The sequence below is a fragment of the Lutjanus erythropterus genome, chromosome 7, assembly GCF_056507025.1.
Source record: "Lutjanus erythropterus isolate fLutEry1 chromosome 7, fLutEry1.hap2, whole genome shotgun sequence".
NCBI classification, from domain to species: Eukaryota; Metazoa; Chordata; class Actinopteri; order Lutjaniformes; family Lutjanidae; genus Lutjanus; species Lutjanus erythropterus.
This window is the reverse complement of record NC_139323.1, coordinates 22,908,383-22,929,461: the sequence shown is the minus strand read 5'-3', so window position 1 is coordinate 22,929,461 and position 21,079 is coordinate 22,908,383. Positions and strand designations below refer to the sequence as shown.

At 39.0% G+C, this 21,079-nt stretch overlaps 1 protein-coding gene across 1 annotated transcript in view; it reads left to right on the top strand.

Moving 5' to 3' along the window:
- Positions 1-20,170: 20,170 nt before the first annotated feature.
- Positions 20,171-21,079, top strand: part of nr5a2 (nuclear receptor subfamily 5, group A, member 2) — a 91,378-nt gene continuing 90,469 nt past the window's right edge. Inside the window, exon 1 of the mRNA XM_084723233.1 lies at positions 20,171-20,826. Coding sequence (XP_084579359.1) covers positions 20,745-20,826 — 82 coding nt within the window. The 5' untranslated portion in view covers positions 20,171-20,744. The remainder of the gene's footprint in view (positions 20,827-21,079) is intronic.

Here is a 21,079-nt window from a genome sequence, read left to right as displayed (position 1 = left end):
TATGGAGAAAATTATACATCTCAGTAAAGTATCATATAGCATCTTCAAATCTGGGGTCCAGTCCAGTGACGGGTTATCAATGTATAAGTTTATTGTTTAAATTACTTGCTGTGCTTTAGAAAGACCAGTAATTGGTTTTATTGATTTTTTTTTTAGATTTATTTTTAAAACATAAAATTGTCACTTTTTGGCATATGCATGGTTTCAAAAGGTGTTCAGAGAAGTAGCTGCCAAATACTGAAAGACTGAAGTGATTCTTTGGTTGCCAAGAAGTTGGCTCCAAAAACATAGAGAAAAGGGAGCGCCCTTGATGGTATGAGCTGCTACAGCATTGCTGCATATTTAAGAGAATCTTATCTTCTGTGTAAGTCTATAAATATTATTTGTTTTCTCTGGGACTTTTACTTAGTCTGAAGTGTCTCTGTATGGATGTGATAACACTTTGTATTTGTACATGTTTGAGAACAAATGTTTGCTCCTCCTGTGGACCTTTGACTTCATGTTTTCTGTAGTTGCCATGGTTACTGGAGCCGTTCATGTTTATGTCCCTGTTTTTTCTATTTCATTCATGAGAAACCACTTAAAATGAGCCATCTCCTTTGTGTCAGGTGTTGTCCAAGGAAGCACTGTTTACATTTTATTCCCCATGAACCATGTTTGCTCATCTGTGATTTTCGGCATGACTCAGGAGGTAGAGCAGCTGTGTAGTAATCAGAAGGTTCCCGATTTTCTGAACATGGCTTCTCCAGAGAGAGTGTTGAAGTGTCCTTGAGCAAGACACTGAACCCCTAATGGCTCCCATTGTGCAGGTTGGCACCTGGTATTGCATCCTCTGCCATCAATGGGTGAATGTTGGCATGTGTTGTAAATGCATGAATGGTACCCTAGACAAGTGCTATATAAATGCAGTTAATTTACCATTTTTAAACATTCTGTTTGAGCATTGTTGGAAGGAGTCTGCAACTTAAGAATTATTGACTGTAACTGTGCATAGAAGTCAAAACAGTGGTGCAAACAAGCATAAAAAATAGTCCCTTCCTCATCAGTTGGTCACAATTGCAGAATTCTTTTATTTAAATCATATTCTACATTTAAAAAGCTTTCTTCCACCTTTTCCTTATTTGTTGGTTGACAAGGGCTTCTGAAGGAACAAAATCTTAAGTTGAAAGAACCGTCTTTTGACTGAACCATTAGCCAAACTATACCTTTAATTGTTTTAGGAAATTTTGGGATCTGATGCTGCAAAAGGTGTCAAATTGGCTATAAATCTGACATGACCATACATAAAACTATTTGGCTCAAATAAAATTTAAATATAACTTTCTGATCTCATGATTTCTGAGACTTTTCATGTTGTTGTTGCATAACATTACATGGGACAAATAAAGTTTGTCTGTATGACACCAGCAATTAGATTTTGACAGAATACCCACAACTTCATCCGTAAGTGATGGATGGTGGTTAATTAGTGCTACTCCCTTCCTCTAACATTATGCTTCCAGGTGACCTCTTGTTTCAGTTGTGGAGGATTCAAAGAACAAAGGAACATAAATTTCCAGGACCAAATTCCTTCAGTCAAAGAGAGGAACCAGTCATAGATAATGTTTCCTAGTGTCTCCATGACCAAACATTATGGCACAGTTAATGGTTAGGATCTTTGTATTTACTCTCCATTAAGTCTAAGTACACACAGCAACACACACACACACACACACACACACACACACACACACACACACACACACACACACACACACAGACACAAGCTGTCATAATGAACAAGTGACCTGAACATCACCCACTTCTTCAGCCTCTCACTTAGAGGTAAGCAAACATACACAGACACACACACACACACACACACGTCACCAAAAATTATACCTTCAAGCCTCCACTGAGAGGTAAGCAAACACACACACACAGAGTGGAGTGGGGCTTTATCATGGAAGAACAATGCCCACCCCCACCCCCTCTTTAAACCCATAAAGCAGCTCTCTCGGCCTCTTCACCTGCCTGATTTTATGGATCTCAGCACTGCAATTAGGCTTTATTAGCCATTCTCTGAATGACACAGCACAATAGTTGCCCTAATTGAATAGCAACACATTGATTAGAGGTGTTAGCCCTTCAAACTGGGCAGCAGCGGAGGATTTAGGTCAGACATGTTCACATCACAACAGTAAGTGTGCAGGGAGGCAATATGGTGGTAATCCTTGAACTAATTTAATTTTCTTGCAGTAATTCAATCATTATGAGCTGTGTAAGGAGGCATCAGCCTAACAAAGTTCAACCACAGATATGCTTACAATAAATAGAATATAATAAATAAGTAATTATACGTTTTCACGTGCACTGTCTCTGATAGAGGACAACTATCTTCTGTGTATATAATTTTGGCACAAGATGTAATCAGTTTGACATAAAAGTGACTCACTCAGTGTTCTCCATATTAAGCCAGTTAAATTTGTAATCTTGCCATTTCAGTCCTCCGTCTAGACAAAAATGACATTTTTTTCCACCCCAAAACCGAGCTTTTCGGAAACGGTGTCCAGAGTGTATGAATCTTAAAATGTCAGCTTTGTGTTATACTGTGTACAGAGGAAATGGTTATATAAGCCCAGTGAGGGTCTGAGACAGGGTATAAAAGTCTCCAACTTTCTCTGTTTTCACGCAGTTTAGATGTGATGTGGTCAGTATGTATCCCACCTCTCACTACAGTATATATGTTGGCTGAAATGAACAGAAGTATTGTTTGCTAGCTAAAAAAAGGATGAAGAAGAAGAGATTTAACACTGGTGTAGATGTAATCATTTTTATTTAATTTTTTTGTTTTAACAGTTATACTAATATTTAGGATAGACATAAGCCACACTTAAGCTGCAAGGTAGCATTCGACTTGACTCACTCTTTTTTGATTTTGTATTGTAAATAGTACCTGATACTCTTTTTTGTATCACCTCAGTCAAAGGCACAACGGAGCTGAGCAGATACTTAAAGATGGCATAAAAACACTGCAGACTACTGACTGGTCTGAGAGAATCGTAACTTGTGCAACATGGAACACGGGCACAAACTTTTTTAAATAATCAAGCTACTATCAATAATGACCATTTTTGAAATATATTTTGTCATTGGTTGTTTAATGCTGTCAGAGAATATGCAATATGTTGCTGTAGAAATAAATGTTTGATTGAGGGAGAAAAAATGCACTTGGTAAAGCAAATATTTTGCTTTTTTGATAATGATTTATCGATTGATTGATTGTTAATGTTACCAATGATCGATTAAAGAAAATGCTTGCAATTTGCAACCCAAGTTATTGTCCAACTACTGAAAACTGTGGCATTTAAGGTGAGGTAATGCAGTTTCACACAGCGTCATCAGTCTATGTTGAGGGTTTACTATTCAAAGAACTATCTGCAGTGGAAAACTAAACAGAGAAAAGTACTGTTTACCAAAAGCGGGCAGAGTTAAGTTGACCCGTACCATGCAGTTGAAATATTGTTATAGTGTCTTAGCCAGAAACTAGTATTTCTGGAGGGCTTTCACACAACATATGAGTTTTAAAATGTATAAGTATTAAGACTGAGGACTTTGAAAGAAACACTGGCTCAGATCCTAAAAGAAACCCAATATCTCCCACAAATTATTTTACACAAAGTTCATAGATATACTAAGTGCATGTTAGGGTGTGTTTGAAAAGTGAATTGTAAAGTAAATGGGCTCTCAAAGTGCCAATAGTGTTTGCAGGGTCTCTACTACAATAGTTTTTGCAAGATTGTAAATGCAATCATTTTTAGCAATGTGATTTTAATTCCTGATATGCAGTTGTCATAAAATTTCCTTCAAATGCACCCACTCGTTCCTAAAAGAGATTCAAATTTACATCAAAATGTGAAAAACTCAGATTCTACATACAGTAGCTCAAACAGAGGACTACAGACAGAAGCTGGGACTTTCTGCCTAATGTGTAAAATGTAAATGTAAATGTATTGGAGGTGACATCTTAATGTTACACATTTTGGCAGAGGTGGAGCTGTGTGCTTCTTAGATGGCCTTTTAGCTGTTCTGTGTCATTAGCGTAGTGGTGAATGGTGTGGCAGGTTTGTAGAAAGGGACAGGGGTTGGATAAAGGGAGAAGGGAATGGTCCATTGGGCGCAGTTGTGTGTGTATGCATGTGTGTGTGTGTGTGTATATATGTGTGTGTGTTAGCGGCCAAGGGTCAGCCAGAGGGGATACAATGTGTCTGTCACAACTGACCGCTCCACGACCACAGACAACAGTCAACCAGCCGCTACTATTTGTGTGAATGTGTGTGTGTGCGTTACAGGCAGAGTAAGAGCAGTCCATCCTCTCACACACACTTTTTCACTATCCACTGTTACAGCCAACCGCACACTGACCCCAGGGTCGCCGTAAGTGTGTGTGTGTGTAAATGTGTGTTTGTGTGCGTCTAAGACAGAAGAGAAAAGCAGTTAACAACCCTCACTATCACCCAGGATTCACCTATATTAACAGCGATGTGAATAGAGAAGAGACTGTATAGAGTCAGGTGTTTGTGTGTGTGTAAGAGCACCTCTGTCATGAATGACCGCACACTCACCTGGTGGCTGAAACTGCCCCAGTGAGAAGATTTTGTCCTTGTTGTATTCAAAGTCTCTGGAGAGAATGTGACTGATGGGTTTGATGGGAAAATCCATCCAAAGGTTATCTGTTATATATCATTACTCTATGATGCTTGTTCCATTGCAATTCCATTATATATTTGGTGATAAAGTGATGTAGTTTACTCCTGTGTGTACCCGCTTGGCCTCAGCCTTCTGCTTCCGGTAGAGTTAGTGAATCCCTGAATCTCCCAGAATGCTCGTCGAAACTTTCTGCCTGGTTACCCCTTTAAGTTAAGCAGCTGTTGCATGTGATGCCCTGTGTATCTCAGGAGGTGGTGAGCAGAGTGATTTTTCCCCTCTGAGAAAGAAAAAGTCTTTTTTTTCTATTCTGTTACTTGTACCACTGGAAACCAAGTGTTTTTAATTGTGTTTTATTTTCACAGTTAAAGAAAAGTTAGACTCGGACTTGTGGCTTCAACACAGGGACGGTCCATTGTTCCTGTGGCCCGTTACACTAAAACCTCAGTAGTCCGACAAATGACCACACTCTCCCTACAGTTGTTAGTGCAGTGACTGCCAGCCCTGTCCATGGTGCTTAATTGTTGTGGGTTTGCGCTAATAAGGTTTGAGTTTAGGGGTTGGAGTGTGTATTTTCAGAGCAAAGGGCTGCTGGAGCAATGGGCATTTGTTTTTGGGATTACAAACTGTCAGACAAAGGGCCTTCCTGTCGTACGGGACATTTTTCAGACTATTGGGGTTTGAGAATAATAGGTCATCGGAACAATGGCACGGCACCCTTGACTTATGAGGATTTAAAACTGTGAAATTCTGCAAAATCATATGTTTCCAGTGATGTAGTTGCAAACAGAGGATCCACATAGGGTTCAACTTTGGCGTACTTTGACATGAAAATTTGCACCTTTAATGAACCAAGCTGTCTTGACAGTGCTGACCTTTGAGGGGATGGAGAGTCCAAAATAGAGGAAGCTATCACAGCTTATTACTTGTGTCCACCTTTGCTGTTAGGAGCAACAACAGTTCCACAAAAGATAGTATGCAGACAGTTATGAGACAGGAGCTGATGGTACAAATACGTCTTTTGAATAAACCTTATGAATGTATTGTCCTGTTAGCAACTGAACTAAGCTCATAAGCTAATGAGTTTATAAACTGACTAAATGCTCTCAGTGTCACATGTTTAGGAACTGCTGCATAAAGGTTGAGGTATACTCAAAAGAACTACCACATCAGGAGGAGGAAGTGGTGTTTACCTTCCAAGGTGGGCTAAAAACATAACTGCCATGGAGAGAGAGAGGGTTGAGGTCTGTCATTCACATGACTGCATGTATGTTATATTGATTTGTTCAGATTTTGTTGATTTGGTCATATATCCTTGCATTTGTGCTTGTAACCTGGAAAAGTAGGCTATGGAGTTAAATGGATTCTTTATTAGTTTTTTTTGTGATCGCGAGTCTGCATAAGGTGCATTATTTTGAAAATTAATTGGATCTATGTCGTTTTGTATCAGACTTTGATCTGCTCTGTGCAGCTTGACAAATAGACTCAGCGCATATTTGAAGAGGACGAGGGTGGAGAGACTGCTGGAGGAATTACAAACACTGAGTAGAACGGGCGCAATCAGCTCTGGGAGATGCAGCGCAGCCATAACAGCCGTGCTTGGTGGAATCAAGCCATAACAGTGCAAACTTACAGGAGGGTATTCAAGGTCTTGATTAAGAAAACATGAAAACTGACAAAAAGCAGTTGCGTAAAGAATGAAAAGAAGGCGTTTCACAGCAAGATTGACACCATTCTTACTTCTTCACCTCCACACAACTAGCCAGTTGCTGTGTGAAATGGGCATGTTTATCAGAAAGAAAGAACAGAAATTGTCAGATGCTTTCAGACAATTCTGATGTCAGATAGGTGTTTCTAAGGGCTTCAGATGCTGTTCAACAATCCAACAAGCATTTCTGTTGGTGTATACTGCCACCTTAACTTGAACTGTTCCATATGTTGCTGTTGTTAATAGTCACACCCAGCTTATTCATAGACAACCTCCTTTATTTGATCAAAAGACACTGTAATTGTCATAACTAAACCAAAATTGAAATACAAAGCATCAGTCATTACATGCACAATTAAAGAAAATTGTATTCTTTTTCAGTTTCATACCGAACCACCTGCAGTGTGCTAAACAGGAATTTGTGCTTCCCTGCAGGTGTCTCCAGGACTGAAATTTGTTTAATTTAAGGCCTTCAAACAAACTATGACAGGCTGGTTGACCACATTGCACAGCCAAGTTTTGTTTCCCTTTTCAAAAAGACAGAGCCCAGTGGTGACGGGATCAAAGAGAAAGATGAACTTATAACTTCTAGTTATAGTACATAATATATCCTGAACATATGGATGGATTTTATGGATCGAACATATCTTTAGAGAATTGTTCCTCAAAGATATTCATGGGGAGCAGTTTAACAGGCAAAGTCATGAATGTGAAGATTTAATAAAATGAAAATTGTAGAACACGTCCATTTTTACACAGCACAGCTGGCCAGTTGTCCCAGCAATAGCTGTTTGAATCCCACACTAATATTTTCTCAGCTGGCAACTCTGGCTAATTCAAAAAGTTAAATTCAGAAAAGATCCAATTGTCCAATTGTTATGTATTTATTTTTTGATTCTCAATTGTGCGTCTTTAAATCCATCTGTGACAGCTAATAAGCCCATCACAAGAAAAAAGCAGATGTCCTCTGATTTTCTCTGTTGTGCCCAGACGAAACATCCGCTGTGGAGTAAAGAGCTACACTTAAACATGCATGTTCAGATGCCTGTCTGAAGAGAACAATGAAATTCCTTCTACAGCTGTTTTTGGTGTACATGGGACACTCACTTATGGGAACCTTCACCTTATAGAGCAGACTATCCTTGGAATTTCACCTGACGATGCTAACACTACCTCCTGTAAACAAACATCCTTAGATAAGAGAATGCATGGGGCTGATAAGGTGTGTGTAAAATTATTAATCCATGCACAGACTCTCTCTCTCTCTCTCTCTCTCTCTCTCTCTATCTATCTCTCTCTCACACACACACAGAGTAAAAAATGATACAGGAATTCAGTAGAATCAACTAATCTTTTTTCATTGACTTCATGCAAGTATACAAGTTTTATTTATTAAAGTTGATGAACTTAAAATTTCCAGTATTTATTTTTAGAACACTTTGGAACTTTGAATGAGATATGTCATGTCAGTCCCAGGTGATATCTCAGGAATATATTAAATTAAATTGCTTTAAAGTCTTCACTACACACATTATTATGTGTCTGGACAGACATGGATGTAAGCTGCAGCTTGACTGGTCGGTGGAGGCACACAACTGTGAAGCAGCAATTCTATTGTTTGAGTGCTTTGTTTTATACAGCCATTGACTGCTGACTTCTCACTCTTCTTAACCTATGGGCCGCAAGTTATCAACAGCTGCTTTGCTTTGAAATTGTGTTTGAAGTTGTGTTTTTAGCTAAGGACAATGTATGTGGAGGTCATGTTAATGTTGGCAGAACGTTTCAAATCCACGCTGGTTGCATCTGGCGGTTGTGGTGGCATTGCAGTAAGTGCTTCGCCATCCATGCCTGTCCAGCATGTGCACTCTACTGACCGCACTTTTCTTGACCACATTTACTTGAATACAGCTGAATTACTATCATGTTTATTTGACGAGAAAAGTTCGTTTTGAATCATTATATAGTTACCTCAAAAGTTTAAGGAAGCCTGGTCACTAAGTTTTGTTAGTTAACGTTAAAACAAATGGTTTATTTTTACAGTGTACACACACACACAAACACACACATAAATACTATATTTGCAGTGGGACCTCATCCTATGGTTTGTTTGGTTTTCTGTTGCGACCTGAACACCTGACAGTGTTGGCGAGCACTATTGTTCCTCCTGCTGGCTCTTGAAAATAGAAGCTTATACGAAGCGATGAACAATGACTGTTATATGACCTGTTAATGGATCTAGCAGTCGTTCAGTGCATGTCCATGTGTGTGTGTTTGTGGAGTCGTGTGTGCATGTAAATGTATCTGTGTATGCGCAGTATTCAAAGCGCCATCACACGGATTAAGGAAAACATATGGTCTTTAAAGTGACACAACAGCTCTCGGGTCACAGCGTGCATTCCTTTTACAGAAGGTCATAACCTGAAATGGACCGTAGTGTCTGGGATTTGTATTGTGAAGAGGAAAATGCTTTCACATCCTCATTTTCCCATTTGACATTTTAGTCATTGGCCTAATGCTCCTTTTACAGATCCATTTACAGTCTGTCCAACAGTAGTCACTTCTAAATGCCCCATATTACAGTAAAGAAACAAGTAGAAAGGAAGTCAAGGGTCGGAGCTGCAGCAATCTGACAGTAGATATAACAATTATACCTCTGTTCCTAAAGAAGTGCCTGGAAAAGATCCAAGGAGCGGGCAGATTAATTATCATCTTGGACATGCCGGAGTGTGTGTGCGTATCTGTGTGTGTGGGTGTCTGTGGGAGACGATGGAGAAGTGGTTAGGTTGTGTGAGTCACAGTTACCGCAGCATATATTCCTGGACATTCTCCGGGCAAAATGTTTATACTAGGATGAATTATATGTGTGTGTGCTTTCTCACACGTCCCTCTAAACCCTCTCTTATATTCCATATTTAACATGTCCGACCTTAATTGTTTCTTTCCCTTCTCTAATCATAAAATCTTGTCTTGCATTGTCTCTCTGCTCTTTATCTGACAGACAGGGTTCGAACTTTGTAAAATGCATGCACTGTCAAGAATGCAAATGCAACAAACTAGATTTCCTCCAACAAAAGTATTTTATCAAGAAGATAAATTTAGACAGAGACCGTCATTTGACACTGACGGTGCTGTAGAAGTGGACTTATAGACAAATGTTCTTTTGCAGTATAATTTCATCCATATTAAACAATTCTGCACCTCATGCTTTACATTTTTTATAAAACACAGTCATTCCCTAATCTTTAACAATTGTTTTAGTTGCCTAAGTCTAATTATACCTTGATCAACTCTTATTTGCCACAAACATGATCTTTCTCTAACTTTAAAGTCTCCCTCCAGACACAATTTAAAGTATGTAAAACATACCCTGCTTTGATTAATATTTTATTTAATAATATTTTAAAAATATGTTTTAAAAAATATTCTTATAAAGGGCTGGAAGCACATCTACTCTTTCTACCTCATTGAGAAATTTTGGATCTGGCCTTGTGCCCTGCCCATCACCAAGCAGCAGTGGCACTACATTGATCAGAGAAATCGGGGAGAAACATCAGTCAGCCATATGTTTGAGCTGCAGTCAGACCCACACCCAGAGGAGTCTCATAATCATAACTAATGCTAACTCTCGCTCTGTACTGGTTTCAGGTTTCTCTGTCTGCATATTAGACAGCAATTGGCTTTTGAATTTGCAACATACCAAATCCAGCTTGCCCAGGTTGCGCTTGAACCTCAGACTTTAGGCACAAACATCTCCCCCTTCAGTAGCAGCATGTAAAAAACACCTCTCTAGTGACAAACTTTCCACAGATATTACAGTCAGTGTAGCCAAGGTCAAACATTTTAGGGAACATAAAAAAGCACAATTTTAAGTGGAGTTCTCCAACTATACATAGTTGTCATGTAAAAATATTGTAAAAAAAAAAAAAAAAAAAGCGTTTTTTTTAATGTTGGCATTAGAAGGACAAAAAAACAATTTCACTGATGTGGGGTTTTGCAGAATTGTCCAATAACAGCATTCTTGGCTGCTAATTGGGTTGAGTATCCAGCACAGCTGGAAAAATCCCTGAACATTTATTGCACTTGGAAATTGAAGTGATTTTGAGTATAAATCTGGATCTCCTCTCTCCCTGTGTTGGACATGTCAGTGGTCTTTCAACCCGTGGAAGCTTCCTCTTCCCTCTTACCTCTGCTCTTCCCTTTATTTCTCCCCCTCCCCCACCTCCTCCCATCCTTCTGTCAGAGATGTTAGTGGGACATTTAGCTCTGTGTAGATCTTTCTCTTTCATCCTCTTCTCCTCTCCCCTCCTTCTGTCAGAAACATTAACAGGGTAGCCCTCTGTTCCTTCCCTGTCTCTAATGCTCTCCTTTATCCTTCCACTTTTTCTTTGCCTTCCTTTTTATCATCCCTCACTCCAACATGATTGACACTTCATCAGACACGTTGAAGTGCCAAGCCTTGACCTGCTCTATGTCACAGTAGCCACAGTATTTTTATTAACCTCTTATCTCCTGCCAGTCCCACTCCACTCCATTAACCAGTGTTATAACTGCTATGTGTAGCATATTTTATAGACATCATTGTCAAATTAGTTATGATACCTCTCTGTAAGTACCATAAACAAATTAGACTAAAAGATATAATTGGTAATCTGCACCTCAAGGGTTGACATGAATGATTTTTAACCACATAAAGCCTCTCTTCTTGTAGAAAAGAGCATGTTGCTATTTACCCTTCTCCCCCTTCCTATTGTGTCTCTGAGGATCTGTCTGTTCACCTTCATGAAGAACATAAATGTGTTGCCCATTCCACAATCATTCACTGCAAGAAGTAAGTGAGGTCAGGAACAGGACTTTGTACTTTTAGGGATACCGACCAAACTACTCTCCATATATCATTTTTATTTTTATTTTCATAAATCAGCGCTGTTGGTTACCTTTTATGTCTGTCTGTGGGTTCTAAAAATAATGAAAAGTATTAAAAAGAACTACCAACTTTGATGACGCATTTATTTTGCAAAGAGTTTTATTAATTTCCGGAAAAGTAATGGTTCTGATGCACACAAAATTTAAACATATAACATTTGTAATATGAAGTGCAAAGCTGGCCAGGGCAACACATCTAACCTGAGGAAACATCTAATTTAACAAAATATACCTAAAAGCCAAAGAGCGTAGGCCTACTGTGTTTTATAGCCTGACAACCAAGTCCCCTCGCAGCAGCCACAGCTAACATTAGCACACCTGTAGCCAGCACCAAGCAAGTTTAACTTAACCCTCCATGGACAATGAATCTTTAAGTGAGGCACAGATAGTTTCATCAACATCTGCAGGCAATTAATTTTCTTGTTAGACAGGTTTTTAGTCTCTGAATATTATGTTTAGGGCTATACTTAACCAATGAAAATCATAGTCAATTGAAGTCAATTGAAATTCTACTTACTCTTCAACCAATCAATTGATTGATGGGGGGAAAAAAATCTGTATTTTATCGCTACATGAACTAATTCAGCCAGAATGCACTGAGTGCACTTTACCACGTAGCATGAATGGGTGCTAACTGAAGTCACACGGCCTTACCAAGCACATAAATTCCTGCAGTTTGACCATTTTTTTTCACACGAAACTACACCTATATACTTACTCATATACCTTCAGCACATGTTTTTCAAGTAAATTTTGCATACATACAGTACTACTCACCACCAATGAGGTCACGCTGGAACAGGCTTCCATTTACAGACAAACCTGCAACATAAACTCCCCCCAAAAATATTAAGAAATATTAAGATTAAGAATTGCTTCTGTCCTTACTACAGCGACTGTCCAGTCAATGAGAATTTGTTTGGACAAGACCATAATGACAAACTGACCAGAAGGTATCAGCCCTAATTATCTTAGCATTTTTACTAGTGTTAGCCAACACTAAACCACTGACTGTGTCTGACACAATATTTAGTACACGTTAACAGTGTGTGAAATATTTTAATACATCCCAAACCTTAGTATGAAACCAGTAGTATGTGAACTGCATACTATGAGGAAATATTACAGTATACAAGCACTGTGGTAGTGACAATAACAACATAACAGGAAGGATATCACATGTGCTTCCTCCAAAGGAAGGGAGAGGGAGGTAGGGAAATTTTATTTTGTGTTATTTAGTGTGTAAAATGTCTAAAGAACAAGATGGTCTATATAAATAAAAATGCTGCAACTGAGAATTTTGGACTTATTTTTTAATACTGAAATTACATTTTTGTCATTACAGAGAGAGTAAAGTACTGAATAAAGGTACTAGTGGGTACCAGTACCAACTTCCAGGTACCAGTACCAGTACCAGATCAATTCATTTGTGAATGGTACCCAAACCTAGAAATAGGTAGAGCTTATTTTGGAAAGGAAGAACAGCACCTTCTTTCCGTTGTGGCTCACTTTCGGCTCTCAGTGATACTCTCATTTCTTTTAACTGTACTGTCTCAGTACTGATGTTGTAAAATGCAGCACATTCAGTAGGATCTTTAAAAGTTTGTCTGGCTCTACAGTGTTGTTGTGTCAAAAATTCTCTCATATCTGTGTTTCTGTGAGACTTCATATTTGAGCACACAGATGTCAATCAAGCCTGAAAATATTCTGTCTACATGTTTATCATTTATATATTTATATCCCTGTTTTTAGTTTCATAGGAGTATAAATCATTAAAATGTGAGTGCACGTGTGTTCTCCAGCTCCCCTCACTTTAATGTTTTTTTGTCCGTTTGACATGGAGATAACCAAACCCCACAGACAATATCAGCGCCCTTCCACTTTAGGTTGTCAGCAGCAGACTTGCAGCACTGAAACCTCTTTACACAAACAGGCACGCACACACACACACGCACACTCTTTTCCTCAGTCAAAAGGGCCAAGTTTGTTTGATCCCTTGTGAGGTTTATCTCCTAAGCCCAAATGTCAACACTCACTGTTGACAGACTCAGTTTCCTTCAATAATCTAGCGACTGTCTACATCCTCAGACCCGCAGACCGGCAGGTAACAGCAGTTGACCTGGGGCACAATAGAAAGTCAAAGGGATACGAGATATACTGAGGAATTAGGGAGTGACAATCAGAAGTGAGGCAAAAGTGTCTTGCAGGAATTATGCTCACACTTGGTTAAATTTGAAAATGCATCTTTTCTCATACAAAGTCAGTTTTTCCAAACAAAAAACTAAACCTTATGAAAATTCACTTTAAAGTAGATAAATCAGTATACTAGCACAAACAACAGTACTGTGTAGCAGAAATATTAGCAGATTAACTTTTTGTCACTTCTAACTGATCACTCCTTTTTAATGTAAGCATAGCTGGCCACACATTACTGGTGTTGTCACTGATCTGTACCAGTTTATTTAGTCAGACAACTTACTTTATAAAATATAGTGATTTGATCAATATTCAGAGGAACTGCTCTTCACCATGGCTCATAGGTAGCATGTGTTAACCACAACAGGATCACAGTTTTCTGCTTGAACAATTCTCCTACAACAGAAACAGAGAGATTTGTCTCAAGACATTAAATTCTGTGTTTGGTTATATTGCAACATAATACGAGTGCTCATGGAGAGCAGGAAGCAGCAGAACAGTGATTTGAGGGCTATCATGCAAAATTTTATCATTTGTCAACCAAAAGGAGACAAAGAGATGGCAGATAAAATACACAGTCTACTTGCGGAGAAAGATATTCCAAAGCTCAAGCAGTGCTACTATGACACATATGACACATAATATGTTTACATTTAAGCATTTGTATGTGCATTTTGAAATATATTAGAAATTTGCTTCAACAATTTTGAAAATTTGAAGAAAAAAAATTTTGAGGTAGTTTTTGCCTTTTTTGAGAGAGAGAGAGTTGATGCACTTAACGGGAGATGAGTCATGTGTTCCCACCACTCTTTCCCCTTTTTTCTGTCAGTCTACAGCTGTCATATCAAATAAAGGCTAAAACGACCCCAAAATAATCTTTAAAAAGCAATACATTGGATGGAAACATGGCTATTGTAATTCCCTGATGCATTTTAGCAAATATTTTGTTGTATTTGTAGTATTTTGTTGTTGTTTTTACTTGCTTCAAACTGTCTTGTCATCAACCTCTGATGAAGCCACTGTACCCTATACCTGCCCAACACCAAAAAGCAGACAGAAACAGTTAGACGAGCAAATTAATGTAATGAATCACATGAGAGCCACATATTTCCCTCAGGAGTCAGAGACTGAAACAGAACTACAAGGAGAGTGAACACTGGACTCCCATTCATCAGGTGGACAGAAAGTTTACTGGATGTGCGAAATTCACATTCACTGAAAAAACTTGATAAGGTGACAATATGTCAAAGATGTGTTTACAGTTTGTTAAAGTTAATGTAGTTTTAAGGTTTCCATTTGGTTTTATTTTATTCTTTTAGTTCACAGTATTGTATGTAAGAAGAGGTATTATACTATTTGTTCCACTGCTTTAATCGGTATCCACTTCCTACTGTTCAAACTAGAAAGCAGAGCAACTCTGCTGCTTTCATTTTTCCTTGTGTTTGTTTACATCAGTCACGCAATGTTGTTTGTGTCACACTGCCGCCTTCTTTGTTTTGTTTTATGAGTCGTCACTCTGTGCGCTCGGTCCTGCAGTATTTTTAGGGCCAATGACTGTTTACATTACATCTTCAATACAGAAAACAGAGGTAGGTAGGGGGGAGAGGTGTGTATGTGTGTGTGTTTGTATGTCTGTTTGTGTGTGAGTATGTGCGTGGGTGTCAAGGGGGCGGGGGTGGCGAGGGTGATTTCCTGGTTATGAATAGCAAGTGTGTGTTGATTATAATTTAATGATGTTAGTGTGTGTGATACAATTCCAAGGCTATTGTTGTCTGATCAGAACAGATCAGTCACACATGCAGACATACACTCATTCATGAGCACACACACACACACTCATAACACACACTCACTCGGGACTGCATGTAAACAGACCAGCGCGGAAATGCTTCACATGTCGGTAACCACATGGTAATATATATACACATACAACTCCACACACACAGCCACATGCACACACACACACACACACACACACACACACACACATTCAATAATGCATAATAATAATAATGACATTTCTCATTAAAGTCTGTGTGAAACAGTAATAAATGTGTGTTCAGAGTTGTCGCACCACCGAAAAATGTGTTATTAACCACCTAGCGAAATTGGAATGACTGAAAAAATCTCATGGTATATCAATTAGATTTCAAAATCGTGAAAAAAATAAGCAGTTTTCTCTGTCCAGAAATGCTGGGGGCGTGTCTGACCTGTCAAATACTACTACGACCTGAAACATGGATGCTCCATTTAGCAGCTTTATTGGACTCTGGATATTTTTTAGCCGCCAAAATTGGAGGACAGTGACCTACCAAAGGATAATCAACTTGTTCCTCTGAGTTTGCAACAGGATGGTAATTTTTTTTCTTAAACATCAGGTTGTTGGAAATGAAGTGAGCAGAACTGCCATGGGTGAACAAAATAAACCAGGTTACTTAAAATAACCAGTCTTTTCATATCTTGCACTGCTAATGCATTCTGGCTTATATAGCATTAGGATACACATGGTTCCAGTGTGTCATCAAGCCAAGATTTCATAAATGAATTATATCTCATTTGTTCGACCCTTTTCCTGCAAGAAAAATTCTACAGGGTGCCATGGATGTGCATTTTGGGACATACACAGCAATGTGACCTGCACACACACATTTGCAGAATGAAGCAGGGATGCAACATGTTTACATTATTTTTTTTTTCTTTGCGCTGCAGACGTAACCATCCAGCCAGATGAATGATTAAAAAAATGGTGTGGTATATAAAATTAGGTCTCAAAATCATGAAAAACTGTAGTTTTCTCAGCTCTGACATGCTGTTACGCTCCTTGTAGCAATGTTATTGGATTTGTCAAGACATTTTAAGCAACCATACCAGAGGACAGTGACCTACCTGAGAATAATAAACTTGGTCCTCTCAGTCTGTAGCAGATGGTAAGTTTTTCTGAAGCATGGGTTTGCTGGGACTGAAATGAGCAGCAACTGCCATGGGTGAACGAAATGAACCAGGTTACATAAAAGAACTTCTCTTCTCATAACTTGCACTGCTAATGCTAAATGCTAATGTGCTCTAGCTTATATAGTGTTGGGATACATATGACTCCATTGGGTCATTGAGCCATGATTTCAGGTCCACCCAAAAAAATCCTGAACACTGAAATGGTTTAACCAATTCAATTCCAAAAACATAGTCCACAGTCTTTTCATGTGTTTTCATCAGTTGTTTTCTAACACGTATATTGTGTTTAGAAAAAAATCTATGAATTTCCTTGACACAGACTTCAAATAAACAATGACAGACAATAATGTTTTTTACAGCCTGCAATGTTGTTGCTTAAAGTGCAGTCAGTGTATGTGTGTGTGTGTGTGTGTGTGTGTGTGTGTGTGTGTGTGTGTGTGTGTGTGTGTTTGTGTGTGTGTGCCAATCAGATAAATCCAAACTTGGAAGTGAAACGTGGAACAGGATTAGTCCAAAGTTTGAGTCATGGTGTCAGCATAACTTTGCCTCTCTTTTGATCTGACTTATACCACAACAAATTCTAACCTGTCTCCATATTAGTAAGGTGATTCTTTCTTGTATTCTCTGTTTCAATTCAATTTTCAGTTTCAATTATTTTATTCTATTAGTGAATAATAAACAAACCTTGTGCTCTCCTTAGTGTTTGTTGGTCTTTTTGTGTTCAAACCTATTGACCTGTCTTTCATCCTCTCCTTCTTCTTCTGTGTACCTCATTACATTTCCCCACAGCACCCACTATGTGTCTCTCTGCCTCTGTGTCTCTCTCCATACAGGTTAATCATTCCAGCAGTGCTATCTTGCCACAGAAGGCCTTATCAGTCTCTGTGTGTCATTTTACAACCTAACCTGCACCCCCTCTCTCAGCCTCCTGCCCCTACTTGTCCTCTCTCCCTGTCATGCTCTCCCAGACTCCGCCCCCACTGCCTGCAAGTTAGCCAGCTTTAACCAATCGCAATCCAGTATTAGGAGTATGCTGCTGATTGGTGGAACCTCCTGCAGCCTGTCAACAGTGTGGCTGATGTGTTGGCCACCAAATAATGATAAAAACAAAAAGGAATCTGTATCTGTGTGTATATGAAAGGATGGATTGGATGAAAATCACAGAGGGAGAATTCAATTATTTTGACAGTAAAAAGTTTACAGTAAGTTTCGTTTAGTTTCATTTTATTTTATCAGACTTTTTGTCATAAATGCACTGCATCTTACTCATGTTACTGCTTTGCTGCAAGAAACAAAGACATCAGGAGGCAGAAATTATTCAGCAGGGGTAAAATAGGATATTTCCACTAAGGAAATGTTATAGAAAGAGTGGTGGGAGCATGTGTGTGCACTAGGAGTGCATTTTGGGAAATTCTAAAGCTGTGTAACCTGCACACTGTTTGCACAAACTTCCCCTGACAGGGATGCAATTTAGCAACATGTTTACATAAAAATTAAGTTTTTTTGTAATGCAGACACAATCCAGCCTCTTACACTGTTATAATCCATTAAAATGTGAAACCATGTATTACCATCATAGTAATAACAGGATCAGAGACAGAGGACCTGATCGGGACAGGTGAGTATGTTTTGTGAGTGCTGACCATGTACTAAATTACCTTTTATATGAACCAGCTGCAGCTGATGATAGTATATTTTCAGCAGGAAGCACTTGTTAATTTAAACATTTAGTTCTATTGGATTTAAGCTTATATATATATATATATATATATATATATATATATATATATATATATATATATATATAGATATATATATATATATATATATATATATATATATAAAATTTATAATTTTACAATTTTATAATTTTGTTGAAATAACTGAAATAACATCTGGATTGCATAAGAAGCTATTTGAAAACAGACAAAAAAAGAAAAAAGAAACTGAGAAACTGTTGTAGAGGGGTGTAAATATAACTTTTTAAAGACTCCCAGTGGAAAATGTGGCATAATTTTAGCCTACTGGATCACCAAAGGTCCGAAATGTGTTTTGCACTCAGAGATGAAATGCAACAGGTCGGACTGTGTCTGTTTTTAAACTAAGCATGTGGTTTCACACTTTTATTTCTATCGGTTTTGGGAGCCTGTGTTTGTCCTGCTTTTCAGTAAAGGTTTAGAAAACTGGGCGGGTTGTAATCATGTCAGTACAGCCTGATAAATACTCTTCCATAATAAAGTAATAGAAATAAACCGTTTTAGTTAAATATTTCAAACGGAAATTAAATTCAATGCCTACAAATTTTATAAGTAATTAAAAGAAGACGAAGTATAGTGAGGAATTTATTTTAAAAAATGCAATGAATGCAATGTAATACAAAAGGTCGTTTTGGGGTCTGTAGGTTTATGTTTCCCTTATCTTTGGGCCTATAAGTTGATATTAAATTCGTAAAATGTGAAATTCTCTGTGCTCGTTTAAAAGGACTCCCTTTGTTATTTTTAACTACCGGACGCGACTGTGTGCACACACATTTGTGTGTACTGTATGTATGTGTGTCCATGTGTGTTTGTGGTGGTCGCCCTCTGCGACCCCTCAGGTGTGTCTGCTGTTTGCCCCGTGACTTTTCTGTGTTTCCCCCTGCTCGTCCTCACCGGCTCACACCGACGATCAGGATAGACAGTGTTTAAAATAAGGGTGTATGTGTAGAAGGGGGGGGCTTGACGTAGACGTATAATTTTCATGTATTTCTTTATGTATTTATTGTCTGTGTGTGTTTAATTTGTAAGAGGCTAAATAGCCTGAGCCTGACGTCAGATCGCTAATTGATCCCTGCTCAGCCAATTACTGATAATAATTCAGAAGTAAAGGTATAATTTATTGCGTAAGGGGGCTGATTTGATCCGAAAATAAAGGCCGTTTTAAGCCTGAGGCCGCTGCTGCTCACGTTCTCCACAAAACTGAACAAACAAACCCAAAAAGGCACCAATTCTACAGAGGTTATTTTAGATTTTTTTTTATTTATATGGGTCTAATGCAGAATTCACCGTGTCCTTCACCTGCATTTTAAAATGGTCGGAAAGAAAGAAAGAAAGAAAGAAAGAAAGAAAGAAAGAAAGAAAGAAAGAAAGAAAGAAAGGTTATTATGGTTATTGCATTATATGTGATCATATCTTCATAACTTTTTAACGATCAGGTGAATTTTTACTGTTAGAAGCAGAGGAAATAATGCTAAATTTTATTATTGGGGTCAACTAAATAGTGCATCAAAATGTATAAAAGATATATATAAAGATCAAGACTTTTATTTAAAAAAAAAAACCTTTGCGTTATATTGGCGTTTGTACCCACGTGCATGTGTGCATGCGTTTGCTGCAATACACTCCTGTTATAACAGCTCTAACCCACATACCTTGCGCGCTGCCTCTGCGCTCCGTGCGCTCATGGGGAGTCTGCTCTCTCATGCAGTTGCATCACCTCGCTTGATTTCCTTGTTCTCTCGCCGCTTTTAAAGTCCATCATTAACGGGATTAAACAGCTGAGATTTTGGAGAGATGGAACTGGAGGGTTTGAGGCGATGTTTCCCGGTCTCCTCGCCTGATTGGATCGGCGAAAGATGATGTCAGACGACCGCATGCGCCCCGGATTGGAGAGAGCGGAGTAAACAAAGCCGCGAGGAGGAGGAGGAGAGGTCTCCACATCTCCAGACAGTCCGACCGACACACCGAATCCGACTTTACGCACAGGAGAGGGCGGCCCCGGCGGCGCGTACTCGTCTGCTAGCGGCTGAAAGTAACACTGACAGTCCCACTTTAATGGGTAACGCGCTAAAAAGACTTTTGGAAAAGCTGAAAGGAAACTTACCATCGTCTTTTAATCCGGACGCTGCAGTTTTCTCGTTCGAGTAGCGACAGTTGATTCCTAACTCAGCGCGCAACTGTTCGAAAAGTATCGAAGGAATCACTCGTGCGTGTTCTGCGTTATTATTGCGGTTCTGTGCGCAAATGCAATCATGAGAAATTAAATTGGTGAGGTTACATCAGAGCAGACACGCACCGGGTGTGCGACCTGGCTGTTTGGAGACAGTCGCTTAAATCAGGCTTCACATTCAGAGCATGGTCCGATAATAAGAAGACAGAGAGAGAGAGACAGAAATCAAGTAATTACGTGTTTAAAAGACATTTGGGACACTTTGAGGCGTGTTTGTGGGAACGTCTGCTTCTCACGTCCAGGTGTCCCGCCGAGCGGTGCGGAGTCTCCAGCTCAGGCCGGCAGCGCTGACATGCTGCCCAAAGTCGAGACTGAATCCTTGGGACTCTCTCGATCGTATGGGGAGCACGGGCACATGCCAAGGAACATGCAAGGTAAGAACTGTCTCTCATTTTCATCTCTTAAAAGACTAAAACACAGATTCATATGCTTCCACTTCAGTCGATTCACGGAGCGTTATCGTGATTACAGTCCTCAGAGCGCCAAAACTTTTAAACAGTTTTACACAAGACATTTCTGCGGACAATGTAGGCTAATAACTGGTGACTATTAATACAGGCTGTTATTGAACGATGAACACGTTAAATTATTGGGCAGGTCATTAGGTCATTAGTTTTCAGAGATTTC